General features: G+C 48.8%; 1 protein-coding gene across 3 annotated transcripts; it reads left to right on the forward strand.

Annotated features, from left to right (window-relative positions):
- The first annotated feature begins 568 nt into the window (after nucleotides 1-568).
- Snx11 (sorting nexin 11) lies at nucleotides 569-10982 on the forward strand. Of its 3 annotated transcripts, none has more exons than XM_028755147.1 (8): nucleotides 569-653; nucleotides 2686-2745; nucleotides 3672-3726; nucleotides 4763-4849; nucleotides 5127-5227; nucleotides 7006-7101; nucleotides 7330-7542; nucleotides 9202-10982. In XM_028755147.1, exons 3-8 carry the CDS (start codon nucleotides 3685-3687, stop codon nucleotides 9473-9475), a joined length of 813 nt encoding a protein of 270 aa, XP_028610980.1. In that variant the 5' UTR covers nucleotides 569-653; nucleotides 2686-2745; nucleotides 3672-3684; the 3' UTR covers nucleotides 9476-10982. The 3 variants fall into 3 exon arrangements, with proteins under 3 accessions (XP_028610980.1, XP_028610979.1, XP_028610981.1); XM_028755146.1 differs by lacking the exon at nucleotides 569-653 and adding an exon at nucleotides 710-1031; XM_028755148.1 differs by lacking the exon at nucleotides 569-653 and adding an exon at nucleotides 710-858.
- The last annotated feature ends 291 nt before the right edge of the window (nucleotides 10983-11273 follow it).

The raw sequence follows: 11273 nt of genomic DNA on the forward strand, positions 1-11273 counted from the left end.
CTTTTTCTTGCTTACTAATTGCATGATCCTGCTTTAGTCTTGACAACTGTTGCGCTTACAACTTTCTCGTCTGGTTTTTACTGGGATAATCTGTAGCTTTTCCAAATCTAACAAGCAGTGCCCTTGACATTTCAGGTGGGGAACTGCAACCTCCGAGGTTTAAATCCGAACTCTCTCGAGATCTTCGTAAGGCTTCAGGAACGCGAGAAACCTCCCACACTAATTGCTCTTTTACACCCTGCAGATACTTGGGATCCCAAGACGCCTTCGCCAGCCTTTAAAGATGTTTCCTGAGCGCTGATTGGCCCGCCAGACGGCGGTGGGCGGGACGCGGCACCTGAGTGGACTTCAAGGAGGCGGGGGTGTCTTCGTCCTTGCGCTCCGCCTCCCGCGCCCCCTAGCGATTTCCGGAAAGATGCGCATTTCAGCTCAGGCCTGGGCGGGGCGGGGAGCCTCCGCTGGCGGGCGATCGCCACTGAGAGCCCTGGTCTGCTGGGGTGGGGCGTCCTGGATACTCTGGATTGGCCCGTCGGGAGCCGCCTCCCGTCGTGCACCGGGGCACCGGCGACTCACCCGGAAGGAGAAGCCGGGGTCGGGCTATATGGTTCGGTGCTGGTGGTGTCGCTGTAGAGAGCTGCTGCTGCTGCTCTCAGGTGAGGGGGCATGGGCGGGGCTGCGGCTCGTAGGTGCTGCTTGAGAACGGGATGCCAGCTTGAGCTGTAGTGGTGGCATTTGAGTGATGGCCTCGGTTGACACTCTAGGGAAGGGGCTGTCTTACCGCCCGGTGTGAAAGTGACGGCTTGCTGGGACCCAAGAAGAAAGGAAGCCTGGCTTTTCAATATACCTAGAAATTAGAAGGTATCTTTCCGTCCTGAGTTTAGCCGGGAAAAGAGAAGGACTTTTTGATTGGTTTCCATCTAAGTTTGCTAATGAATGAAAAGGAGTGGCCAGAGTCAAAGTTTAGGAGTGGAAGGAAATGACAGATATTTTTCGCAGATACTGGACATTCTGCTCGCCTTTGTTACTTGCAGGTGAGAGGAGTGGGTTACCGACTGGAAGGTGAAAACAGCTTTTTGATGGATAGGTTGTCAGGCGGAAGAGCTTCCTCGAACACCTGTGGGTATTTAGGAAGGCGAGGTTTTTGAGTTGCTGTCTGTTGACACCAAAGGCTCAAGAACGAATAGGGAAGGGCGGGAGGCTTCTTGGTGCATTTTTTTTTTTTTTACAGCCTGATGTGTTTTTAATGTGACCCTTGAAGTAGTTCAAGTGGCAGAGAAAATGAGAAGGCTTTGAATTGCTTCCCTGAATTAGCAGTTGTGAGCTTTACAACGCATCAGACTTTGTACACACCAAAAGTCTTGGCTCTTCCCCCGGACTGTTGGTGCTGGTTCTGCTGAGAGAAGCAGAGAGAACTTCAGATGGGATGGAAAAGGCCCCGGAAATGTAGTAAGCATTAAGGAAGTTTCCTAACCTCTGGAGGTTATTTGCTTCTGTCCTTCCTTAATGGATACACAGAACCATCTTTTCGGACAGGTCATAGAATTAAGCTAAGAACTTGATGCTTCTCCAGGGATAGAGTTGAGCTCCGTAGAGTTGAGCTCCGTTTTCTTTCGAAGTGTAGTGTCGTTGCGGGGGACATTAACGGAGAGCAGAGGTTGTTAGGAATGGAGTCTGGGTTTTGCAGTTCCAGTGTTTTAAGGAAATTGACAACCAGAACTTCTTCAGTGCCCCTTACACTTAGCTTTGAGCCTACAGAGTCTCAGGAGGCTTGGAATGTCTTAAAAGCCAGTTAATGACTATTCGTTTCTACATGACATTAGCTCCAAAATAAAGGAGAAAAACTTCCACATGGGGGTGCTGCAGGCCCCTAGCAAACTCTTCTTTAGACCAAAGGTATCATGATGAACAGTTAGTTATTGCACTTGAATTTCACAGACTTTTTCAGGAAGAGAGGTGTGATCTCCCCTAAGTGTGTAGATGACTTTCTTGTCATCTTTTCTGTTGTACTACAAACACAAACCAAACCAAAAAAAAAAAAAATTAAAATAAAATAAGCCACTTCATAATATTTAACTTTCTGTTTTTCTGCTGGCAGTTTAGCAAGTGCCTAAAAAGAGAAGAGAGGGGAATCCCATCAGGTTAATTATTCACAGAAAGCCTTTTGGTTTTGGTCACAGATCTTTGTCTGCATCTGTCTGGACTGTCATATTGGGTTATTGGGGAATTGAGATTTTCTGCATTTCAGCTTAGGGCCTCTTGGAGGTGGTGACTGCTGTGGATGAGAAATCAGACTGTCAGCAAGAATACTGTTTATTATGGTGTTGAAATCACAAAACCTTGGGTTTGCTCCACAGTTCAGCTCTGTTTTGTCATCTGCCATGTAGCTTTGTCCCTGCCCGCAATGTCTGTCTGTGGAGAGACCTTCTGGGATATTGGAAAGAATTGCAAAAGCTGTTTGCTCTGCTAATTTCATGCTGTAAACGAGTTCCCCTTCCTTTGAAACATTAGCCCTATGTTAGCAAAACATAAAATAGACGGAAGCTCATTATGCACTCTTCTAATGGTAAGGCAGAACTAATAAGAGAATGTGTTTAAAATTAATTGTGGGACTGTAAAAACGAGTGGGTGTGTGAATGGGCATGGGAGGAGGAGAGGGAGAGCTTAGACAGAGTCTTGTTTTCCCAGGAGCCAGCCCGGATCATTTGTTGGCAGTACATATTGGCTGAAGTCAGTTTTCATTTCAAGGTAAATTGGAAAGGGAAATTAAACCTTATTGTTCTGCTCTTAAGAGAGAGGAAGGGGGTGGAGGCGGCAGCTAGGGTGGATGCTGTTGGAGTGGTTCTAGGAGTAACAAGATTAGTGCTGTATTTTAACAGAAGGTGACATCATGGGCCCCTTTGGAATCCAGTAACCCTGTGCTACAGCCTTCATGGTCCCCTTGTTGGAGTGGGCGATGTCGCTGTTCACATAAACTGCCACACTGGGGGAGATCAGTGGCTTAGGCTTTAATGAATCTTTACAAAGGAGCGGAATGCAGCCTGAGTTGACCTGAGAGGCTGTGGGGTGCTTGGGCAGAGGTACAAACCGGATGGCATGGCAGGATCGCAGTTGATAATGGTTGGCTCCAGTTCTGGAGAGCTGGTAAGGGAAGGTGGTAAACTGAATCTAGACTCTTCAGTTGGGTGCTCCTAGGAGCACTCACCTGTGTGGAAGTGACTTTGGTTAGCAAGACAGAGATTGGTATTTGTAAGGACTTAGTTGTCTCTAAACAACCAGGAGGGGGTGCTGGTAGGCTCCCTTTCAAAGCCGTGTTCCACAAGACTGCTAAGCCACTGTCCTCGGGCAAAAGTTTTACAGTGGACCGCACCTGCCTCTCTGGCCAGAACACACTCTCCTTATGCCCTAGGAGCTCCAGATCGAGGTGGCCTTGTAGAAGGTCCAGCAGTAGTCTGAATGGAGGCAAACTCCCCAGGGCTTTCAGCTTGAGGCTAACTACTGTGGGTTTTCCCCCCTTCCTCTTTCAAGTTTTTCCCATAACTGGGGGTGGGGGAAAGTTACCTACCTGGATTTCCCCAAGGGACATCTATTAACAACTTTGGGGGTTTTGCTCTGAGAGAGCCTGATAAGGACATCTAACTGTGCTTCTTCCCATGTCCTCTGCTCTGCCTCAGATGTTCTCTTCACATGGGCTTTTGGTGTAGGATGTTGGAGAACCAAGAGCCGGAGGTAAGCAAGGTCTCCAGGTGGGTCAGAGTTGGGAGGGCCATGTAGAGGAGGGGACACAGCTGGCAGGGCATCATCTGAGCTGCTTTCTCCCTGTTAATACTCTTGGGGTTTCTCGTGGGCTCAAATTAAAGCTAGGAGAAGGAAAAGGAGTAGCAATTGTGTGTGCCGGGAAGTGAGCCTCCATTTTGACTAACTCCTCCATTGGTTGGAATGTGCTGGAATGTAAGCTTTTTTGAAATGAAGGTTTTGGTTATCGCCGGAGAAATGGGGCTCATTAGGACACTTTGATACACAGCTATCATTCTTTCTTCTCACTGGCCTGCCCTTTCCCCATGCACAGTAAACCCAGGGCCTGCCAGTGCTCAGCTCCAGCACTGAGTCATGTGTTTATATTCCCAACTCTCTTTTTATCTTTCTTTATTGAGAGACTCTCACTATATAGTCCTGTTTGGCCGAGCTGTGGACCCAACTGACTCTCAACTTGGTGGCAATCCTCCTGCCTCTTCCTGAGTGTTGGGATTACTGAAGGGAGCCATTGTCCACAGCTCTTTATTGATTGATTGATTGGTTGGTTGGTTGGTTGATTGAGTCTCACCAAATTCCTCAGGTAAGGCCTTGAACTTTTGATTTTCCTGTCTCAGCCTTTCAAGGTAGGATTACAGGCCTTTACTACAACATTCTGAAGAACAGGGAGTTTCGTTTCTTGATTATGTTCTATCTTACACAGTGCCTGACATGCGCTGGTGCTCAGGAAATCCTTTTGAATGAATGGAGAAATGACTGAAGTTTGGTACTAAAGAAACTCTGCCTGCTACTGTGTGGTCAGAGCTGCCTTGCTAGCTGGGTGTGGTGCCTCATTGATCTCAACACTGAGGAAACAGACGGGCTTGAATTGCCACCTGGCGAAGGCAGTTAGTCTGCCTAGTGAGCTCTTCCAGCCGGGACTCCAAAGCCAAAACCAAACAAGATTCTCTCTGTGTGGCAGAGCTGAACTAAAGTTGAAGGAACATTTTTTTTTTTAATCCCTAACCTGCAGGAGGTGATCACAGTTCGAGTTCAGGACCCCAGGGTGCAGAATGAAGGCTCCTGGAACTCTTATGTGGATTACAAGATATTCCTCCATGTGAGTCAGGCTTTGGTAATGGGGTCAGCTGCAGGGCTATGGGCTGTGCTGAGGTAGAAATGATTTGTGGGTGCTCCCAACAGACCGAGACAGAAGAGTTACAAGAGGAGTGGGGAGAAGAGGAAGAACTTGAGGGTTAACAGAACTGATCTCAGGCTGCCTGGTGGCATCTTGGTCTGGGACCCAATAGTCTGATAATCTGTCACCTTAATGAGGGGGTGGTGGTGAACTCACGTGAGGCTAAGGCTTTTCCCATTTAAACTTCTTTTTCCCATAGACGAACAGCAAGGCCTTTACTGCCAAGACCTCCTGTGTGCGCCGGCGCTACCGTGAGTTTGTGTGGCTGAGGAAGCAGCTACAGAGGAACGCGGGCTTGGTGTGAGTTCGCTCTTGTGCCTTCTCAGGTCTAAGTAGATTACAAGGGAGCTAGAGTTTAGAGGGAGAAGAACATAGAACAAGCCAGGCTGAGGAGCCTGAGAAATGCTTGAACTCGGGTTTAAGTCAGTGAGAGGGAGCCAGCACTTCTCCCTCCGTTCATGCCATTGGGCCTAGCAAAACTGAATGAACAGGAAAAAAAAGTGAACACACACATACTCCCCTTCTCCCACATAGCGATGAAAATAATGTTCTGTATGCTTTATAACAGAAGCTGAGAATGTTTAACAGTAGCTTGCCACAACTCACCTCATTTTTAGAAAATTTGGGGCTGGAGTACTCTTTTAGTTTAATTTAGTTTTGTTTTCTAAGATAGAGCCTGTGTGTAAAGCTCCAGCCTGGCCTCAAATGCCCCAGATTCTTGCCTGAGCTTTCAGAGTAGCTGAGATTATAGGCACATGGCAATATGTCTGCCTCGGAGTGATTGTAATTCATATGAAAGGATGCAGCAGTCCGCACTGTACTGTGTAGAGCTGGTGCTGGGGCAGTGGGGTTGGTAAGATGGTTGTTGTAAAGCACAAGCTGAGTTCACATCCTTAGAACCCGTGTAAAAAAGCTGAGAATTACCCGTGTAATTCCAGAGCTGAGAGACAGAGACGGGAACTCGGGGAATCCTAGGGGCTTGATAGCCAGCTGGGCTAGCTAATGGATCCGTTCTGGGTTCAGTGAGACTCAGTTTCAGCAAATGAAGTGAGGGTGACTGGGGAAGACACTGGGCTTCCACGTGCATGTGTATGCACATGCTCCCCACACCAATGCAGAGCGCAAAGGCAGGAGAGCTGGGTGTCATGGACCAGGCCTGAAATCCTCCCACCTAGGAAGCAGAGACAGGAGGATTACTGCAAGGTCTAGGCCAGCCAGGGTAATAGCATATCGATAGCATGTGTTCAAAGTCCCAGAAGGGGCTGGAGAGATGGCTCTGTAGTTAGGAGTACTCTCTGCTCTTGCAGAAGACCTGGGTTTGGAAGCCCACATCAGGTTGGTCACACCTGCCTGTGATTATAGTTCCAGGAGATCTCATTCTCTTCTGGCCTCTATGAATACTGTATACACATGGTGCATACAACACCAAGCAAGCATGTATACATAAGTAAAAAATAAAAATTTTTTTTTTTTGGGGGGGGGTTTCGAGACAGAGTTTCTCTTTATAGCCCAGGCTGTCCTGGAACTCACTCTGTAGACCAGGCTGGCCTCGAACTCAGAAATCTGCTTGCCTCTGCCTCCCAAGTGCTGGGATTAAAGGCGTGCGCCACCACTGCCCAGCCAAAAAATAAAATGTTAAGAGCTCCCCCAACCTCCAATAAAAAAGAACAACAAAAGCAAGTGATGTTGGAGATGGGCACACTAGGTGGAGTGCCGAGGTGTGGGAGGTGGGCACACTAGGTGGAGTGGCATAGCAGCATGGGTTTGGAATCATAGACCTGGTTGCTAGCTTTCTTTGTTGTGTGACACTGGAGTTTCATGTCCCCTTTCTGGTTTTCTAAAAGGAGGACAGTAATAGCTTTCTCATGGGGTTTTTAGGTGGATTAAATGCCATGTTTGTGGACATTTCATGCAAAGTGCCTGCCATAGGCCTACCATCAATCAGTGTTAGCTCTCTCTGTCAAGCCCCTTTACTAAAAGCCAACTATACTGACTGGCCCCCTCTTTCTTAGGGATTCTTTTGGGTGGGGTTGGGGTGATGGTTCATTTACCTTGGGTGATACACTATGATTCTACAGGCCTGTACCGGAACTTCCTGGGAAGTCCACTTTCTTTGGTGGCTCTGATGAGTTTATTGAGAAGCGACGTCAAGGTCTCCAACATTTCCTGGAAAAGTGAGTGGACATTAGGACAGCCTGCCGTTGTGGAGGAGGGGCCACAAGAAGGCTGTATACAACCCCTGTCTTGCTCATACAACCATGGTTCTGGCATTTTTCCTTACGCCTCCCATTTCCAGTGCTCCATGAAGCCAAAGCCCAGCTGAGGTGGGGAGGGGGAGGAGGAGAGGATGCTATCTATGCTGCTGTGTCACGTGTTGTCCTGTGGTGTACTCTCTGTTGCAGGGTCCTTCAGAGTGTGGTTCTTCTGTCAGACAGTCAGTTGCATCTCTTCCTTCAAAGCCAGCTCTCAGTGCCCGAGATTGAAGCCTGTGTCCAGGGCCGGGGTTCTATGACTGTGTCTGACGCCATTCTTTCCTATGCTATGTCGAACTGTGGCTGGGCCCAGGAGGAGAGGCAGAGCTCCTCTCACCTGGCTAAAGGAGACCAACTTAACAGGTAGGAGCTGTTAGATACCCAGTGACACATGACACCCACTGGGATGCCCATGTGTTGAGGAAAGTAATATCACAGCATTGGTACCCTTGGAAAGGCCTGGTTCTCTTTCTTGAGTGGGAAACTAGAGGTCCTGTTGAAACTCAGGGAAAAAGAAAGGAAGGCTTCCTTGGCTGGCTTTTTTCTTCCTGTTTAAGGCAGATTCTTATTCTGTGGCTCACACTGGCCCGGAGCTCACTGTATCCTGTGCCAGGCTTCCTCTTCTGGTGATCTTTCTGCCTCAGACTTGAGCTCAGGGATCTAGGTGTCTAAATAACACTCTGTCAATTTTAGAACACTCCTCCTTCCCTTCTTTCATCCTTCCCTCCTTCCCTCCCTCTCTCTCTCCCTCCTTCCCTCCTTCCCTCCCTCCCTCCCTCCCTTCCTCCCCTTCCGTCCTTTACAGGGTCTCATTGTGTAGCTCCTGCTGTATATACTTACCCACTAGGCTACTTGCTATGTAGACAAGGCTGGTCTCAAACTGACAGAGATCTGCCTGCCCCCAGAGTGCTGGGATTAAAGGTGTGCACCACCCGTAGCAGGCTCTTTTTTTAAATTAATGAATTGTTGTGGTTCTGAGTGGGAACAAAGCCTGGGGGCTTTGCTGTGTTTGTGTGTCCTGCCTCCAAGCCACGTCTGCAGCTCTTAGGCCAGGCTCCTATTCTCAGGGAGCGGTGGCTCTCTGTTGTCCCTGGTAACCATAGTCTACTTTCTGTCTGGATCTGCCTGTCCTTGACTTTTCAAACACACAGAGTTGTATGGCAGGTGGTTTTGTGTAGTCAGCATAATGCTTTAAATTGTTTGTTTTCGAGGCAGAATTTCTCTCTGTAACTCTAGCTGTCCTAGAACTCACTCTGCAGACTAGGCTAGCCTAGAATTTAGAGATCTGCTTGTCTCTGCCTCCTTTTTTTGCTTTTGTTTTTGTTTTGTTTGAGACAGGGTTTCTCTGTGCAGCCCTGGCTGTTCTGGAACTCACTCTGTAGACCAGGCTGGCTTCAAACTCAGAAATCTGCCTGCCTCTGCCTCCCAAGTGCTGAGATTAAAGGTGTGCGCCACCACTGCCCAGCTGCCTCTGCCTCCTGAATGCTGGGGTTAAAGGTATGTCTCACCACTACCTGCTGCTTTAATTTTTTTTTTTCTTTTTCTTTGTTTTTTTCGAGACAGGGTTTCTCTGTGTTGCCCTGGCTGTCCTGGAACTCACTCTGTAGACCAGGCTGGCCTCGAACTCAGAGATTCTCCTGCCTCTGCCTCCCAAGCGCTGGGATTAAAGGCGTGTGCCACCACCGCCCGGCTTAAATATTTTTTAAAATCACATTTTAATTTATTTTGTTCAAGTGTGTGTGTTTGCATATGTGTAGTCATGGCATATATGTGGAGGTCAGAGGACAACTTGTTGGGGTCAGTTCTCTCCTCCTGCCATATGGGTCCAGGGGATTGAAGTCATCAGGCTTGGGGGCCTTCCACGCACTGAACCATTCCGTCAGCTCCAGCGCCTTTCCATACGTCATTCGTTTTTATGGCTGAATACCTCAGTAAATGGACGTGGGATCTGTACGTCTGTCTATGCCTGTCTCTATTTTATCATCTCTTCACACCCGTCTTTCCTTTCCTCTCTCTTCCCAGTTGCTGCTTTCTTCCAAGATCAGGGAGGAGGAGCTCCCCTTCACCACCTCTCAGTGAGGAGAAGGACCACTTAGAAACGTGGGCTCCAGTGATCGACTCTGAGGGCCCCTCCTTAGAAAGCCCCATGCTGCCACCCAGCCCCTCACCAGCCGGCTGTGATCCTGCAAGACCTGATGAGGGACTCTCTGTGTCCCAACCTGGAAGAAAGGCTGTGGCAGGGGACCATGCTGTGCCTTTGGATCCTGGTCAGCTAGACACAGTGTGGGGAAAGTGAGCCGTGGCTGGTCTCTATGCTCTCCTGGGTGGTAGAGTAGATGCAGGCCACAGTCACATCAGGCGGGATGGGGACAGGGCAGGTGTTGGGGAGTCAGGCCATTGAGCATCTTCGTTCACATCTAGTCAGGTTTGTTATGCAGAGGTTGGGGTATATCTCCTCCATGGGAATAAACGCCACACTGGTGTTGGTGAGTTAAACACAGGCCCCAAAGCTGTTGGTTTTAAATAGAACTGTATTTACTTTCCCAGGAGGTGAGTTTCTTCAGGTGTTTAAAGAGAACTGCCACCGGTGAATGGTTGGGGAACTCCTTCATGGCAGATTTTTAGCTGCCATATTGAACATTGTTCCAACAGAAAGTTTCTATTGTTCTCTTCCCTTCTTGGCAGTTTTTGCTCCAGTCCCGGGAGCATTTTGGTTGTGGGAGGCTGACCTCTTGCCTGCCTGCCTCCTTGTGTGGACAGGGTGGAAAAGATGTATTCCCCACCTCCTTGCCTTTCAGTAAATGGCCATGATGTGACTGTTTGCTGAGGTTTCCAGCATCTTCCCAGACCTTGCCAGGTTGAGTGGGGCCTCAGAGCTTGCAGGCAGTTAAAGCCTGTCCAGGCAAAGTGGCCGACCACAGCCAGAGGGAAAGGAACGGTTCGGAGGTGGCTCTGGGCTGCCCATCTTCTGCTTATAAAGCAGAGCTGGTGTTTCTGCAGGGTTAAAGTGGGTTCCCTTCTTTTTTAGATCCTTTTCTTCTCTTAATAATAACTCCTTGCCCCCAGGGCTTTGACTGCCAAGGCCTACTGCTGCTTTCCTGGGAAGCGGCAAGTTCAGTCAGTGGGGCACACAGGCTTTATTTCAGCCTGGAAGTGAGGGCTCTGGGGATGGAGCTAAGGAGCCCATGAGCTGTCTGTCCTTCAAACAGTGCGATTCCTGTCTCCTGCTGCTGAAATGGGCTCTGCAGAGAGCAGAGCTGCTAGCTGGAGTGCTAGGGTGGGCTGTGTGCCCGGCTCACCTTGTTGCTGATGCTGCTCTGTTCTTGGTTTGTATGTGTTTCTCTCCCTCTGGGCATCCACCCCAGCTATGAGGTCTACCCTGGCTGTGGTACTACTGGCCTGCATTGCGGGATTGTCATGGCATTTAGTTCAGAGTCGAGGGGCTTTGGCCTGAAATAAAATGCAAGTATTTAAGACTGTTGTTGCAATTTGTGTCTAACAAGCTGTAGCAGGGAAGAAGGGAGTGAGAGCTGGCAGGAGTTACTTTCATAAATCATGAATTTATCAGCGTGGAAATAACGCTGCAGAACTGTGCGCTGGAGCTCTCCTGCGTTGTGTGTGAGACTCAAGTTCACCACTGCAGGAGGGACGGTTTTCCAGAGAGTTAGGATGCAGCTCTTCTCACAGATCTGGGCATGAACCTTGTTAGGTATAATTTACCTGATGTTGCTTCCATCTTCGAAGCCTGTCTGAGGTGCCAGGTGCTAAAAGAGAAATAAAGTTTGTCAACAGGCAGATGCAAAGCCCTGGCTGCTGTTCGTCCCTCCTTCCTGCCCGCCTCCCCTGGGTCTTTCCTTTATATGATGCATCAGAGCGAAGCGAGGATAGAAAACCTACAGAGGCAAATCCAAAATGTCAAAAGAAGTTCATTTAAAAGGGGGAAAAAAACTCCATACACAACCCTCACAAAACCCGACAGATGCTAGGCTAATGGCATCCACTCTGCCGATTGGTGGGGATGGCTCATGAATATTAATGAGTCCAATGCTCCAAATGGTGCAGCTGTGAACCCAGCTGTGCCTGAAGCTCTCTGA

Source organism: Grammomys surdaster, unplaced genomic scaffold, assembly GCF_004785775.1.
Source record: "Grammomys surdaster isolate TR1022 unplaced genomic scaffold, NIH_TR_1.0 126048, whole genome shotgun sequence".
In the NCBI taxonomy this organism is placed as follows: Eukaryota; Metazoa; Chordata; class Mammalia; order Rodentia; family Muridae; genus Grammomys; species Grammomys surdaster.

Coding starts and splice junctions, on each gene's coding strand:
- Snx11 (XM_028755146.1), top strand. CDS start 934: ATGAAAAGGAGTGGCCAGAGTCAAAGTTTAGGAGTGGAAGGAAATGAC. Junction 3,727..4,762: donor TGGAGAACCAAGAGCCGGAG/GTAAGCAAGGTC, acceptor CCTAACCTGCAG/GAGGTGATCACAGTTCGAGT. Junction 4,850..5,126: donor ATTACAAGATATTCCTCCAT/GTGAGTCAGGCT, acceptor TTTTTCCCATAG/ACGAACAGCAAGGCCTTTAC.